Source organism: Artibeus jamaicensis, unplaced genomic scaffold (assembly GCF_021234435.1).
Source record: "Artibeus jamaicensis isolate MK-2021 breed Jamaican fruit bat unplaced genomic scaffold, CSHL_Jam_final contig_76, whole genome shotgun sequence".
In the NCBI taxonomy this organism is placed as follows: domain Eukaryota; kingdom Metazoa; phylum Chordata; class Mammalia; order Chiroptera; family Phyllostomidae; genus Artibeus; species Artibeus jamaicensis.
The window spans coordinates 27,094,180-27,109,504 of NW_026521954.1; the positions used below are offsets into that span (position 1 = coordinate 27,094,180).

At 66.4% G+C, this 15,325-nt stretch overlaps 1 protein-coding gene and 1 non-coding gene across 2 annotated transcripts in view; both read right to left on the bottom strand.

Annotated features, from left to right (window-relative positions):
* NSD2 (nuclear receptor binding SET domain protein 2) overlaps positions 1–15,325 on the bottom strand; it is a 46,053-nt gene that overhangs the window by 1,182 nt on the left and 29,546 nt on the right. The window contains exons 10-21 of the mRNA XM_053672504.1: positions 9,375–9,506; positions 9,048–9,171; positions 8,155–8,355; positions 7,324–7,503; positions 6,934–7,090; positions 6,594–6,799; positions 5,623–5,726; positions 4,331–4,600; positions 3,963–4,079; positions 1,489–1,630; positions 1,246–1,352; positions 248–452 (exon numbers count right to left, since the gene is read on the bottom strand). Of these exons, the coding sequence (XP_053528479.1) occupies positions 248–452; positions 1,246–1,352; positions 1,489–1,630; positions 3,963–4,079; positions 4,331–4,600; positions 5,623–5,726; positions 6,594–6,799; positions 6,934–7,090; positions 7,324–7,503; positions 8,155–8,355; positions 9,048–9,171; positions 9,375–9,506 (1,945 nt within the window). The remainder of the gene's footprint in view (positions 1–247; positions 453–1,245; positions 1,353–1,488; positions 1,631–3,962; positions 4,080–4,330; positions 4,601–5,622; positions 5,727–6,593; positions 6,800–6,933; positions 7,091–7,323; positions 7,504–8,154; positions 8,356–9,047; positions 9,172–9,374; positions 9,507–15,325) is intronic.
* LOC119035613 (small Cajal body-specific RNA 23) lies at positions 1,739–1,863 on the bottom strand. The gene has a single exon (XR_005079845.2). It is a non-coding gene; the product is annotated as a small Cajal body-specific RNA 23 (non-coding RNA).

The window sequence follows — 15,325 nt, forward strand, 5'->3', positions numbered from 1 at the left end:
GCCCTGCGTCAGGTGGGGGAGGGCTCCGTGAGCCCGCAGACCCCTCTCTGGGACGTCTGCCTGTTCACCTGGCTGTCACCCGCCACTGTCCAAACGTGCATTTGTCTCACCGCCACGTCTGACGTTCCCTTTCCCTCCGTTCTCCCATCTTTGCACCCAAAAGCCCTCCCCCTGAGGTCACAGTCCTCCTTCCCCACGGTGCCCCCACCCCCCCAGGACATGCATGCCCCCCGAGGCCGGGACGCACCGAAGGGCCGCTTGCGCAGGCCCAGGCAGGCCAGGTGGTAGGCCTTGGCGCAGGCCTTGTGGTCACACAGCACCAGTTGGCCCCCGTCGCCGCAGCGAAAGCACTCGTCCTCCGACGCCTTCTTCCCTTCGCCGCGGGTCCGGCGCCTCCGGCTTTTCTTCTTGGTCTTCTTGCCCTTTTCCTCTGAAGCGAGCACCGTCGAGGTCTGGAATGGAGAGTGAAGCCCGGGTCACAGGAAAGAACGGCATGGGCGGAGCCACGCTTCTTTAGCAACGTGGGCACCTGTGGAGCGCTGGTGGCGGAAGAGCAGGGGTCCCCACACGAGACGGCAGAGGGCGTGCCTTCAGGGCGGCTCCTTCATGGAGGGGGGGACACAGACAGTCGAACCCAGAAAGCAAACCAGGCACACACCCCTCCCGGCAGCCCAGAGACCCTCGGCGCCCAGAGACCCTCGGCGCCCCGACCTGCTGGTAGGCACATGGGCCGAGGACACCGGGGCTCCCACCCTTGAGAGGTCAAGAGGTCGCGGTGAGCACGGGAGGGTGAGAGGAACAGTGGTCCCCAAGGCGGCTGCCCACGCCCCCCAGACTCATGTCCTTCCCACAGCGTTGGAGTGCAGCCTCACTGGCGGGCAGACCCTGTGGGGGTGCCTGAGTCGGGGGCAGTCACACCACAGCAGGGGCCATGGGCCCAGCCGGACGGGGGTCGTTGCGAGAAGCAGCAGACGCGGGCGAGGCCACGGCCCGCCGATGGCCCCTGAAGCTGCAGAGTCACACAGACCCTCCCAGGAGCCTGGGTGTGGCCCTGACCACACGGATCGCGGGCTTCTGGCCCTCGGACTGTTAGAGATTAAACTTCCGGGACCTCCCAGGCAGCCCCGGGACACCGAACCCACAGGGGACTCCACTGGTCACTGATGGCTGGGACCGAGCCCTGTCTGTCCTGGCCGCCGACCAACACGGCCGGAGCCAGGCGGCGCCTGAGGGGCGGGGCCTCACCTTGGGCCGGTCCCCGAGGAACCCGCTGCAGTTGGGGGCCCCGCAGCGGCACACGGTCTTCTCGTTGCCCAGGCAGTCGAGGTTGTAGTTGAAAGTCAGCTCCGTCCCTGGGAAGAGCAGACATGCCAGGTGGGGACACCCAGGACCGTGCGCTTCAGAAAGCAGGCGCTCCAGACAGCGCAGCTGCCACCGCCCCACCCGCCCCCAGAGCCTCCCTCCTACTGCCCTGGGCGGAGCTGGTACCTGCAGGGATGTCACACACGGCGAAGAGACCCACCCGGGTGTCGCCGTTCACCGTCCACTTGAGGGTCTCGCAGTTGGGCTGGCAGCTGTGGTTCATGAACCGGGAGTAGTTGCCTTTGGGGCCGGCGTCGATTATGCGGTCCTGGAAGGCACAGCTTGGGTTTCAAGTAGCACGGACTCCCGGCCCACTCTCGGCCACACGGCTCATTTAAAAGGGCCTTTGCAACCACAACGTATGCTGGGCAACCCGTGTCGCACCGGAAACTGTGGTGTCCTGTGTCCACTGAGACAGGAAACCCCCAATCCAGTCCAGTTTCTGTTGCTCGTGGAGGGCAGGTCGGGGCCACAGGGACAAGACCGAGCCCTCGGGAGCCTGGGGTGGGAGCCCTCACCACCCGCCGGGGGGCAGACCAGGGAGCCAGGACCCGGACAGCACACCCACGCACACTCACGGAGGATAAGCCCCGCCCAGGGACAAGACCGGCACAGACAGGGCTCACACAGTGTGAGCCTGGCTGGCCAGGCAGGAAGGCAGGCAGGCGCCTGCACTCGAGAGCCGCTGAGGACGTGCGACCAGGGCCCCGGGCTCCGACCTCCCACCAAGACAGGGTCTGTCCCGCGGCCAGAGGCCTGGCAGGAACAGTGTGGAGGGAGCAAGCTGGGTGCCCGCCTGCTGGGATGAAGGGGCCTGGGCACCAGGGCCCCCGCATCAACTGCGGCAACAGCCAAAGGGATGCTCCGCCCAGCCGCAAGGAAAAGGGGCTGGGCCAGAGCCTGCGCAAAGGTGCCTGCTCTGGGGCAGTTGTGAGTGGACGCAAAGTCACGTCTGCGATAAGGACAAATAAGCGTGAAGCTCACGGCACCTACAGGCTCCTGGCTGTGTGGGCTGGTTCAGCCACCCACACACACGCTCACACACGCCCTGGCATGGAGGCTGTGCTCTTCGGAGCCGACACTGCCCATGTGGAGGACACCGGCCTGCCTCCACCCGTGACTGCTGAGGCCATGACAGAGGAGGCCCTCTGCTCAGTGGGGCATCTGCACAAATGTGTCCCTGCCACGCCTCTCGGACTCAGAGACGCCCGATTGCTCTCTCCAGCTCTTCCCCAGTGGGGCGCCCGGTGGTGTTTCTGTGCGTCCTGAGTGTCGAGACCGTCCTCACTCTGCAGTTTCGTGGTTTCGCAGGCTGTTTCGCCAGCTCTGGGCAGTGCAGCCTCCCCGCCCTACGTGGCGACACCCCTCCCACACCGTCCAGCGCTCAGTCCGTGGGAGGCACGGTCTCGGCCTCAGGCAGGCAGCTGTCCTCAGGGCCGGCTCTGCCACCGGCTCCGCACGGGCTTCGGGGCTGTCTGGCAGGGCTGACTGAGACGACAGCGGCCGGCCGTCTGGGAACAGGCACACACGCCCGCACCGGGCTTCACCTCTGGACCAGAAGCACATGTGGTGCCCCTCCGGCCCCCTCAGTCTCTGCCTCGGGGCACTGCGGGTCCTCGGCTCAGCCTCTGCTCCAGCAGCTTCTTCCACAGACGCCCCCTTCCCAGGCCCCTGGGTGCCCGACGTCCTCTGTTCCCTCGGGCTGTGCAGGCCCCTCGGGGCAGGGCCCCCTGCAGTGGGCTCACTCGGCGTTTTCCGCCAGACTTGTCTCGCTGTCTCCAGTTCTCGCCAACACCCAGACCTTTGCCTGAAGGCTCTGCCCCCGGCTGTGCATGTGGGGACGCCCGCCTGGGCCGCTCCCTGTGCACGTCCGACTGCTCGCCCCGCCTCTCGGGGCCGCGGCGCTGCCTGCACGCTGACCAGGCGCCCGGAGCACGTGCCCCGCGGGGCTGCCTGTGTGTCCCGTGTGCAGTGCGTGATTTGCCCCAATTTTTGAGGGAAGAATAAGGGTGAACGTCCCTGCGTGAGCGGTGCCGACCACATCTACGTAAACATCTCCAGTTCTTTCACTTACGCAGTTAAAGGATAACTCTGTTCTAAGTGAGCTATAAAATTAAAAGATTTTTTCCTGAAAGTTTGGGCCAAACATGTGGATGCACAGTATACAAGGCAAAACACGGTAGTTTCAATTTACCTCAGAAACCTGGTTAGGTTTCCCCCTGCTACTGTTTTTCTTTTTTGGTGGGGGGTTCAGTTTCTAATGAAATAGCCTCCCCCACCTCCCCCAAAGGGAGGGAACAGCAGGGGGCGTCAGTCTGTTCTCTTGGGGTGGCAGTGATTGTGAAAGGAGTCGCCGCGGCAGGGCCCGCGGCCAGGCCCGAACGCACCCCCGCGCGCCTCCCGCTGCCTCACCTGCAGACGCACAGCCTCACCCACCCTCTTCCGGGCACGCTGACCCCCCGCAGACCTCTGATCTGTCTGCTGATCTCGGTCCACAGGCAAGGACTGACCTCAGGCCTCGCCCGTGCCGGCAGCGCCCCTGCCAGCGCCTCCCTCCGGCGCCCACGGGCCCCAGGTGGGCTCTCGGCGGTGGGCGTTACCTTGTCGATGGTGAGCATGTAGAAGTGAGTGATGTCGTTCTCGTGGGCGCGCCTGATCCTGGCCATGCACTCCTCCTCGTCGATCAACTCGCCCACGTACTCGTTCACAAACTCCCCCTGGGGGCAGAGGGGTGCGCCGACTCAGTGGGCGGGGGCCACCCCCAGGCTGCTCACAGACGAGTGCGTGGCCTCCCCACTCTGGTTTCCCCAGAGCAACCACCCAAATCCCAACTGAAGGCGGGAATGTATGAGCTTGGCTCTGACAGGTGGCTGTCAGGTGGGGCTCCGCAGCCGCGGTGGCTCAGACGGGGTCAAACACTGCTTTCCACATGTGCAGGGGCACCGGCGACCCCGGGCGGCCAGCTGACCTTGCGGATGTCTCTCTTGGCCACCAGGCCCCAGCCTTTGCCGTCCGTCCTGATGACCTTGGTCTCGGGGTACTGGCGCTTGCTGAAGCACTGGTTCTGGCAGGACTCGCCCGCCGGGCACACCTGCGGGTGGCACTCGAACATGAGCATCCGGTTCAGGCACTCCGAGTCGATGCCGCAGGGGCTCTCGTCCGTGGGCTTGCAGTTGCACTTGGGGATTTCGGAGATGTCGGCCGTGTGGATCTGCACTTTCCCATAGGGCTTGTTCACCTGCAGGGACAGGCGAGCTGCCTCAGCCCCCACGCGAGGGCCACGCCCCTGCCTGGCTCACACAGCCCAGGACAGGCCCTGGGGCTTCACACAGGGCTGTGTGCGGCGCAGCCTGCCCTGCCCCCAACGTCCCCCTGGGGTCACAGCATCTGTGCCCTCGTACACAGGGCAGCTGACATTCAGTCCAGCCGGCGGGTGTGACAAGAAGACACACAGAAAAGTTCAGCACAAGGGGCGCCGGCTGCCCCCCCGGCCCGCCTCCCAGCCCCACAGCTGTGGGGAGCGGCTCCCCGGACTGAGCCCCTGCAGGTGCCCTGGGGTCAGGAGGTGCGGGCTGTGCACACGGCCTCCACGTGCGGTTAACGGGACGGCGGGACGGCGGCGCCCGAGGACAGGGCGGCCGAGAGACCCGAGAAGAAAGGCAAGTGGGAGGAGGGAGGGGCTCCCAGGGCCACGTGGTGGACGAGCAGGGACACACCTCCAGCCCCTGGGGCTCCCGGTTGCGCCACCAAGGTCCCGGGAGCCCCCCCCCACGGGGCGTGGCGCAGGCGACTAGGAGAACGCCGCCCCCACACGCGCCACCGGCAGCAGGGGCACCACAGAGCCTGTGACCAGCCGTGGGCGGCCAGCACCCCTGGGCAGCGGCCGCCAGGCCCCGGGGATGCGCTCAGTGAGCACGGGCGGCGTGAGGAGGGCGCCACACGCGCCACGGAGCCAAGCCCTGGGGCAGAGAGCAGGTGCGGGGCCACGCACATAAGCCCGGCCTCCCTGCCCGCCACGCCCTCAGAGGCGGGCACTTCCTCTCCTCCGGGAGGACCCTGCCCGGCACCGGCCCCGGCGAGGCCCCTCCAGGGTCGGCTCGGCCCCGCGCCTCTCCAGCTCCAGGCAGCCTGGCGGGGGCAGCCATCCAGCTCCGCAGGCTGGTGGCTGGGCCTCGTGCTCCCAGGCAGAACCTGGACCCACTGTCCAGCCCCCACCCTGTCCCCCGGCGCAGGCCGCGGCCGCCCGCCGCCCAAGGTCACCTTGATGTGCTTGTAGGGCGGGGGCCTCCGCTCACTCTCCTGTGTTTCCCTGGCCTCCCTCTGAAGTTTGATTTCACGAAAACGAGCCTCGGCTTCTTGCAGCGCTGAAGAGCCAAGGAAAGACAATCCCACGGTTTAGTGACCACACACACCCGCCAGGTCCGCTGTGCTCTCACGGCCCCGCCACACCCCCCCTCGCTGCTGTGCGCGGTCGCCAGTCTGAGTAAGACGAGGGTGTGCAGCTGCGGACCGGCAGTGCCAGTCCGCCGCCTTCTCCACGGAGCAGCACTCCGAGGACCCCAGAGGGCCCGCTCTGTCGGGGGCAGTCAGGACAGACATGCCCTTGCTGTCAACACTCAGGGCTCCACAGGACTCCAGTCAGGAGTCAGGCGGCCAGAAAGCTGACTCGGCCTCAGGCCAGCTAACACTCACTCAACATCAACGCACACAGCTTCCTGGCCGTTTCAGGGACCCTCTCCGACGCCTGCCACCCTCCCTCAGACCTGAGGACCCGAGGGCAGAGGCCGCCCCACACCGGGCAGCTGTGGCTGCTTGCACACCGCCCTCGCGCTCGGCCCTGGTGAGCCTCCTGCAGCCAGGGAGCCAAGCTCCTCTCCCATCGCCTGACGGCACTGCCCCCGGACTGTGCACGATCAGGGGCGGAGCGGCTGCCGACCCGCCCCGGCGCCACCCCGCCCTCGTCTCCACCTCACGCGACCCTGAGCGAGAGGCAGCTGCCGCACTTGCGCTCGCTCATTTCCCCAACACGGCTGCAGGACTTAGTGATCGGTCACAGAAGTGCCCAACAGTCTGTCTTGCTCGGTGCCTCGACAAGTCAGCAAAAACGATTTTTCCTTCGTTAAAGCCCAGCCCAGATGCTGAGCGCAGTGTTTTCTGCAGAAACCCCACTTCCGAAGCGCAGACAAGAGGGCCGGCACCGCGCCCGCCGCCCCCCACCCGGCGGGCCGTACCGTGTTTGAAGACTCTGCCGATCCCTCTGACCCCCTGGTAGCGGCTGCCCCGGTCCCCTTCCACGTACGGGAACACTCGAGCCTGATGCGTCCAGTAGTAATCTTTAGACCCAAAGAAAAACACAGGGAATTCTCCAACCTCGTGCTTCATTCTCTGAATATTTGGGGGGACATTTTTGGGATGGCAAACTTCTGCCGGCCACCATCTATTATAAATATTAAAAACAGGGGTCACAGACTCTTCAGAGAGAGGGACAGTGAGGTCGATGCTGCAAGCACTGCAAAGTAAAAGAACACGTCTGAACGAGGACGCCGGGAGCTCGGAGTCGAGCGCTCACACCTGTAGTTCCCGAGTTTGACCCAGACGATGTCCTGATGGCGCAGCCGCTTCCCAGCCCTGCAGTCGTTGCAGAACCAGCTGCCGTCCGGCATCTCGATGTTCAGGCAGTCCGGGTGGAAGGCCGCGGGGCAGGCCTCGCAGCACAGCAGGCTGCCCCCTGCAACGGAGGGCGGCGCTGAGCCCTGCCCCCGCCCCACGCAGCCTGCACACACCTGACCCCAGACGGCCGCCCGCAACCGGCAGCCTGCACGCCGGCACAGAAGCACACGTCCCCACTGACAGCTTCCAGGGGCTGCGGGAACTCAGGGAGGCCACGCTGCGTCGCCCACGAACGCACGGGGAACTCCGCACGGCCACCCCCTGCTGGCCGCACGTGGCACCCGGCCTCACCTTTCGAGCACACAAAGCACCAGCTGACGTTGACGTGGGCGTGGTGCCGCTTCCCCTTCCGCGCGGTGAAGTGCCCCGCGCAGACGATGCTGTGGGGGGCGAGCACCAGGCAGCCCGCTGCCAGACACGCGTCCCCTCCGTGATAGGCCACGGGGCAGCGAACACAGCGCATCATTTTACCTGAACGGGCAGAGACACGTGCTGAGGGCCCGGCCCGGGGAGCAGAAGGCGAGGGACCGCCGGCCCGCACATCCGGGAGTCGGTGCCGCGCCAACGCGCCAGAGCAAGAACGGACGAGGGCGAGGCAGGTGGGTGCACCTGACACACGTCAGGAGCACACAGCCGCGGGCGGAGGCTCAAAACCCGCCCGCGACGACCTGTAGTCCCCACCACGTACGTACGTCAGGTGCGTCAGGCTGGGCGCCCCGCCCCCAGGCCGGTGCCCCGCCCCACGCATCCCCACTGGCGGCATCCAGAGGCACAGACAGCCCGCCCCCACAACGCCGCACCCCAAACCAGACGCCCGCCACGACCTCGCTTTCAAGTCTTAGTCTGGTGTGTGAGGGCCGTTGAAGTAACGACTGGTGGAACCCACCCAAGGGGCTCACAGGTCCCACCCTTAACCTTTAGATTAAGGGTCTAAAGGTGACGCGTCGGGAAGTGAGAGGGGAGACAGGGGGCAGCTGGCCAAGAAAACCCCTAACGCCCCCTGTGCCGAGTCGGCGACGAGAGTGGAGAGCGGCAGCTCCTCCGAAAAACGAGGGCAGTGAAGACCTTGGGCGGCCGCCGACCCCCCCCCCTCAGTGCGGGCCGCCCCTGCAGGCACCGCACCTTTCGCCGAGCGCGGGTGCGCGGGGTTGGCCGCGTGGCAGCTGGCGCAGCTGTGCAGAGGGCAGCGGAAGCCTCGGCTCTCGAACACCGTCAGCGGCAGCTTCCTCACGCAGGCCTCGTGGTAGAACTTCCCGCACTGCGGCACGACGCAGCGCCTCACGTCCGCCTGGCTGTCCTTGCACACGAAGCAGGAGTGACTCCCTAGCGAGCGGGGAAGGGAGGGGCCGAGGGGACAAAGAGCGGGGTCAGCTGCGGCCCCTGCGCCCCGACCCAGCGGCTCTGGGAGGCAGGCCCAGCTGCTGCGGCGCAGGCTCCTCCCCGGCACTGAGCCCTGGGTCCCGCCCGGCTCCTGGGAGTCCATCCTGTGGTCGCCCGGGACACAGCAGCCAGGCGCCCTGGCTCTAGGGGGCAAGAGGCGGGAAGGAGCACGGGACCCAGGACAGGAGGGCTTTCCCTGTCCCACTGAGTGTGGCCACCGACCAGGGCTGGTCCCCAGTGAGACACCCGTGTTGGCCGCAGCCTAGGCCACCTCTCGAGACGCGGCCTCTCCCGACTGAGGCGCGTTCCAGGAGAGTTGAGAGCCAGGTAGGCAGCAGATAAGCCGTGACAGCTGATGCCAAAGAGCAAGAGTCCTGGCCGCATGGGGACAAGTGTGGCGTGCGCTCACACTGGTACCGGGCTCCGCGCCCCTGCGAACCCCAGCACGAGCCGTGGCGCCACCACCCACAGGCCACTGCTCTGCTGTGCCTCACGTGGGCTCATCCCGAGTGACACTCTTTTGACACTGTTCACACCTGTCACCCGATGGAAGGCACCAAGGGAACACAAGGGGCCCCCGCGGAGGTGGCCCCAGCCCCGGGTGTGCAGGGAAGCTGGGAGGGAACAGCACTTGCCTGAAGTACACTCGCTGCAGGTGAACCGTCCTTCCGGTGGCCTGGACCGCCCGAGGCAGGCCAGGTGGAAGGCCCCGCAGCAGGGCCCCTCACAGAGCAGGAGGCTGCCAGGCTTCTCGCACACCTGCAGGGGATGGCACGGCTGAGGCCCCCCCAGGGACGCGTGGCACACACACCGGGCGGCCGGTCAGAGCCCCCGACGCCAGGGGACTGGCAGGCCACGGGGCACAGACAGGACCCACTGGGGAGGTTTCGGACGGGGCCCGAGAGCAGGGGCCCACCCACACAGCCCCGTCGGGACATGCGCTCACCCACGGCAGCCCTCACCTGACAGACGTGCTCCTTCCTGACAGCCACTCCCCGCTCCGACTTCTTGGACGAGATGGACACTTCGGTCTGAGTTTCGTCAGCACTTTCGTACGGGGACTCCAAAGGCTCGTCTCCCGGGCCATCCGAGACCTGCAGGGCGGAGGCGGACGACAGTTCACGAGTCGCAGGGCGCTCCGAGGCAGGCCCGCACGCCAGCTCCTCCCTGTGAGCGCAGGCCGCCAGCGGGACTCCTGGCGGCAGCCTGTCCACAAGCTGGGCAGGAGCTCGGCAACGGACTTCGTCCCCCATGACACTTACTACATGTGCACACGTGTGAGGGAGCAAGTTTAACACTCCCCTGGTGTTCCTTACACACGAAGCGGTGCTCACGAGCGCCCAGAGTGCTCTCAGTGGTGACCGCCAACAGGCTGGGGACAGAGGACCCTGGCCTTCGCGGCCCACCGGCTGCGTCCGACTACTTACAGAGAAACACATCGACACCAAATGAGTCTCTGAAAGAGCCGCAGAGCGGTCGCGAGGGGGCCTTCCCACCGGCCCCGCCGTCCGCGGCTGCTGCGCTAGAGGCTCCGTGTTGCGGAAGCAGGTTGTGCACGGCTGACCGGGCCGGGGCGGGCCCTGCGCGTCCTCCGCCCACGACCACAGGGACAGGTGTGGCGCTCCCGCCGGCTGGTGGCTCCCGCTCCTGGGCCCCGCCGACCGGGCAACACCCTCTCCCTGCACCCCGCTCAATGGGCCCCTCAGTGGGCTGGCAACAGCAAATGTTCAAATAGAATTATTGAGTCTTTCGTTAGAGAACTTGCTTATACACCAATCTGAGGTCTTTAAGGTGAAACTGGAAACACACGCAGCATTTATCTGAGGGTTGGAAAAGCTGGAAGCTGCGTTTTTCAACAGAGCAGCGTGGAAAGCTCGTCTCCTGTCACTCGAGCCCCACAAAGCACCGTGTGGTGACGCGCCCGCTGCTCACCCAGCGCCCAGCGAGAGTTGGGCCTCGGGCCGTGTCAGAAGGTCGGGCACGGGACAGGGGAATCCAGCCCGCCAGGGCGCCCGCTCTCCTGCCTCCTGAGTGAGCCGCCTCCAGGTTCAGCTGGCCGGCACCACAGGGAGGGAGGAGGAAAAGGAGAAAACAGCAAACGTGAGCTCTCCCAGCGGGGCATGTCGGCATTACCGACATGTGGCTGGTGCGTCTGCAGGGACCCGTTGCTTTGGCCAGTGTGTGTGGCTGCTGGGGGCACCAGTGTGGCCCCCGCCACCCCCCACACTTACTGTCTGACACACCTGTGACAACACAGCCTGAACAGAGGGCCACCTTTAAACGGTCCCCACACGTCTCCCAAGAAGGTGGAAAGAGCGGTGTGAATGGACCCTGAGTTACAGGGCCTCGCACGCTGAGGCCTGGTCAGTGCAGGGCTGCCCGGACGGGGCCGCCAGGGCCCGTGGGCCCTCCCGTCACCTCGCCTCCCGCCCGTGAACACGGACACCCTGGAGAAGTGCTCTGTGCTCAGACTCCCCACATCCTGTGTCCTCCAGACAGAGGCAGGGCCCCGTCCTGAGGCCGGGGGCACAGGGGACCTGAGGGCGGCCTCCCTGGTGGAGCCGCGAGACCCAAACAACGGCCCTCGTGGGGGCCCCACGGAGGAGCGCCCGGCGCCCGCCCGCCGACCCCCAGCCCTCCCTCCCTGTGCCTGGACCGATTGAAACACTCGAGGAGAGAGACAGAACACACAGACCAGGCCGGTCAGAGGGGGAACAGCACCTTTTATTTGCGATTTACAGAGCAGTCAGCAGCTCCTCCACGGTCGGAGCTTCTGAGGAGTGGGCACGCACACACTTCGGGTGGGGGCCGCCGTGCAGGGCACAGGCCTCGCGGCAGCACGGCCCGGGCCGGTGCGGCTGGCTGTCCCACTCCGGCCGCAGGCTCCGGCTGCACCAGGGACAGCACTCACTTGGAGACGCGGTCGTGAGAGTGACGGCCCCCCCGCACGGTCCCAGCACAGCCCCACACACCTCAGTCTACAAGCTCCACATCACACAGGATGCATTTGGGAGAAGGGAAGGGGAGCAATGAGGGGACAGGCCGCCGAGACCTCCCTGTGGCTTCCCACCGCCACCGGAGCCGCTGCGACCCGGCCGCCGTGCAGTGGCGCTCCTCCCCTGCTCTCTACTCAGCATGCGCCTGCGTGGCTCCCTACTTGCCCGAGAAACATGCTCCTTCGCAGCTGGGCGCAGCCTCCCGCACAAGTGGCAGGGCCCAAGGGGACCTGGGACCGAGCTGGGACCAGGAGCAGCCCCCCGGCCGCCGTGCACGCTGTGACACGGGGCAGGCCGTGTTCTCTGACAAAACCAACCCGTCCCGAGTTGAGCTCCACATCATCTGAAACAGCTGTGACCTCGGGCAACGGGCTGTCGTGGGCCCTGGCACCACTGACCGTGCGCCGGGAGCACGGACAGCGGCCTGGGAGCACGTCCACCCCGTTCTGGATCACAGATGAGGACGCTGTGCACAGCAGACCACACCGGCTGGGAGCCACAGGGCGGGTCCCACACAGGCCTTCCGAGTCGACACCACAGCGAACTGTTAGAGTGGAGTTAAAGTAACTTTTTGGTGACTCGCTCGCACTCTCCAGCGCTCAGTCCGTGACAGTTTCTAGTGACAGCTCATCGGGAGGACGCGGGCTGGACCCCCTTGCCAGCGGCCCCTCGCTGCTCCGGATTCAGTCTGAGCCCAGCCCCCCCCCGCCCCCCCCAGGTGGCTGAGCCAGCCTTGGTCACAGAAGACACAAGTCCTTCCAAGAGCCCTGTCGACCCAACTGTGCTCAGCAGAGAGGGAGCCGGGGGGGGGGGGGGGGCGGACCAGAGAACAGTCACAAAGCCCGGGCCGCACCCCACTGCCACCTCGGTCAGCTCTGGGGGTGCAGTGTACCTCCGTGGTTAGTGCGCTTCGAACCACACGCGGACAAACCGTGTGTAACAACCCCAAATGGCGTGCAGCACAGAGGAAGTGACGCACGTGGCACAGCAGTGACAAAAAGGCCCCCCGCAGGGGCCAGACAGCACAAGCAGCGGGAGGGTTGCCACTCACGCGACCTCCTCCCCGCCGAGGCAAGTGACGAGTGGTGGTCTCCAGGGCTCCGACTCAAACAGCGAGGAGCACCGACAGGAGCAGGCCAGTCTCGCCAACCCCGACCCCAAAACACAGCTCTCGACACAGTTCCCCGAAGGAGCCTGGACGCTGCCAGCAGGTCTGAGAGCATTTCGAGAAACCTCTCCTAGCAAGACAGGCGCTCACAGCAGACGGCGACCCAGACTCAGTCTCAAAGACAAGCGGCCACCCTCAGCAACTACTTTTTCGGTTCACAGACTTTTCAAAACTGAGGTAACGCAACTACTGATTTTCAAAGCACGAAATTCGAACCCCACGCCAGCCCGCAGGGCTGTCGCCCGGCCTTGCGTGCAGGCCCCTGGCCAGGACCACCAGCGGAGCGGCTGGCCTTGGAGACGGGCTCCCGTGCACCAGGGGTGCGTGGGGCCAGGAAGCCTTCGAGGGAGAAACCGGGCAGATCTGCCGCCCTCCTCCCCACCAGCCCCTGCAGACTGGCGTCACGGGGGGACGGGGCCTGGGGAGTGGAGGGCTGTCCTTCACTCAAACACTTGGCGCTGCTACTCCCAGTCAGCACGCCACCGGCCACCAGCCGCCACCGGCCACCGACCGCAGCGTGCCCAGCACCAGCGTACGCCAGGCTTCGGGCCAAGCACCCTCCCGAGGGCCCATCTGGGGGCTGGAACCAGATGCTGACCAACGGCCTCCTCTCCTTCACACACTTCCACGCACACTGGCGGCCAGCGTCCGCCGCCCGGCACACGCTGCCTCTGCTCTGGCCACCCTCCTCACCTTTGGTTACCAGTCCTAAGCAAGTGGGTCCAGGCCAGAGGCCACGGGCGTGTCCAACCCGGCCCTGACGTGCGCCTCTCACAGCCTACACCACCCTTCCTCTGGTGTGCTCAGCTACCGACGTCCCCAACTGCACAGATCCCTGGAAGAGGCTGTGCCCTGCTGTCCCGCCCCTGAGCCCTGCGCCTCACACCCACGTGCAAGCTCAGGCCCAGGGCCTGGAGAGCAGGGGCCACCCCTGCCTGAGGCCTAGGGGGCTGCCCTCAGGTTCCTCGCTGGCTCCTGGGGACACCCTCAACCCTGGGCCTCTAAGCCAGGAGGAGTGGGCACAGCGGGAAGGCTACCCACCGGGACCAGCTGCCCTGAAACCCACAACTGCAAGGGACAGGTGCCCAGGTCTGCTTGGAGCAGGGCCCTCAGGGACAGGCGTGCTGGCAGCGGCTGGACAGCGGGACCACCGGCAGTCAGCTCACCAAGGCGCCACCCCCATCTAGACCCAGGCAAGTGCTGCCCTCCAGAAATGAGAGCACGCTCCCCTGGCAGCCCCACCATCACCTGCACACTGTGGGTGGCCTTGCTCCCGGGGCCCCCCGCAGAACTGCAGGGGGCTCGTCTCAGCACCGGGCAGCTCCAATGACTCAGAGCAAAAGCACACCTGTGCCGCAGGGACCACTCCAGGGCGTGTGGCAAACCGAGTCCAACCAGCCAAAGACACGCAGGCTCTCGGGGCACAGCCTCCCATCCCCCCACCCCCTCTAGTGGCCACAGGGCCTCCCAGGGCGGGTCCTCAGCAAGGCCGCCCTGGCCACCAGAGGAAACAGCCCTGACCCGGGCTGTTGTGACTGTCCCTCACTGCGGCCCCCTGAGCACACCTGCCTCCACGCCAGCCACCTGCCCAGCTAAGAAAGCCTGCACATCCCCCGCTGTGTCCCCGCCGCCTCCCCCACTCCGAGTCCTCCGCTGATGCTAATACTACACTGCTCTGCGGGCTCACCAGTTCCTCCGAGGGTCCCTCCCTCTCTCCTGCTGGAGAGAAAGGCACCTGTCACTCACTGGCAGCTGGCCAGCCACTGTCCAGACACACCGGGCTGTGGTTTTAAAAGGAGCCCTCGGTGCTGCCCGTGAGCCTTTGCCCCAAGTGGCCACGCCCTGTCCGGGCCATTTACACACCGGGCCTGCACGTCCCAGGACAGTGACAGGCCCTCTGAGACTCACACGTCAGGGCTGAGCTGCGGGTGCCCTGGAGGCTGGGAGTCCCACTACCGCTCAGCAGGGCCCAGCCCTCGGCCACCTCCACGGGCCCTCGGAGCAGCCTGGGGCGCCTGTGTGGCTCTTCCTGCCCCCAGGTGGGCTGTAGCCCACGTGGCGTTTACACTTCGGGGCATTTGCACCTCAGTGGTGGTTTCATCACTTTGTTGTTTGAGCCACATGGTCACAGAGTGAGCCACCGCGTCCTTCCAAGGCGCCAGGCACCTGAGGTGCTTTTTGCACGCGTCACGAGAAGCGAAGGCTTGAGCACGCGTGTCACGCCCACAGCAGCGGAGTCTGCGGCGCGGCCGCGTTCCCAGCACGCGGTGGCGGCCCCAGGCAGGAGGCCGGTGGCCCCTGGGAGGGAACCGCCCCCCGTGTGACAGCCGGGGGGGGGGGGCGCTGCAGATGGCACTGCCCGCACAGTCACCCTGCCTAGTGTCCCGGGGAGCCTGTCCAGTAAGGGGACAGCAGCGCGGCCCTCCTGCCGCCCACCCCTCCGGCAACGAGGGGCAGGGATGGCGCCTTCCTCCAGTGTGTCTGCTTCGGAGGTGCCAGCCCTGGAGGACGAGAGCGACCTCCAGCGGGACGGCCCCCTGGGCAGGCACCCTGCCCCCTGGACGCCTGCAGCGGCCCCTCGCCCAGCGGCGTGCCCCTCAGACCGGATGGAGGGCCGGGGCGAAGGTCTGGATCAGGCGTCTTACCTCGGTCGCAAAGTGTGTTAGGCTTTCTTCACTGTGTGTGTGTGTTAGTACCAACAAAAACAGACACCACTCATCTTCCTCACAGTGACTGTGAGGGGTGTCCC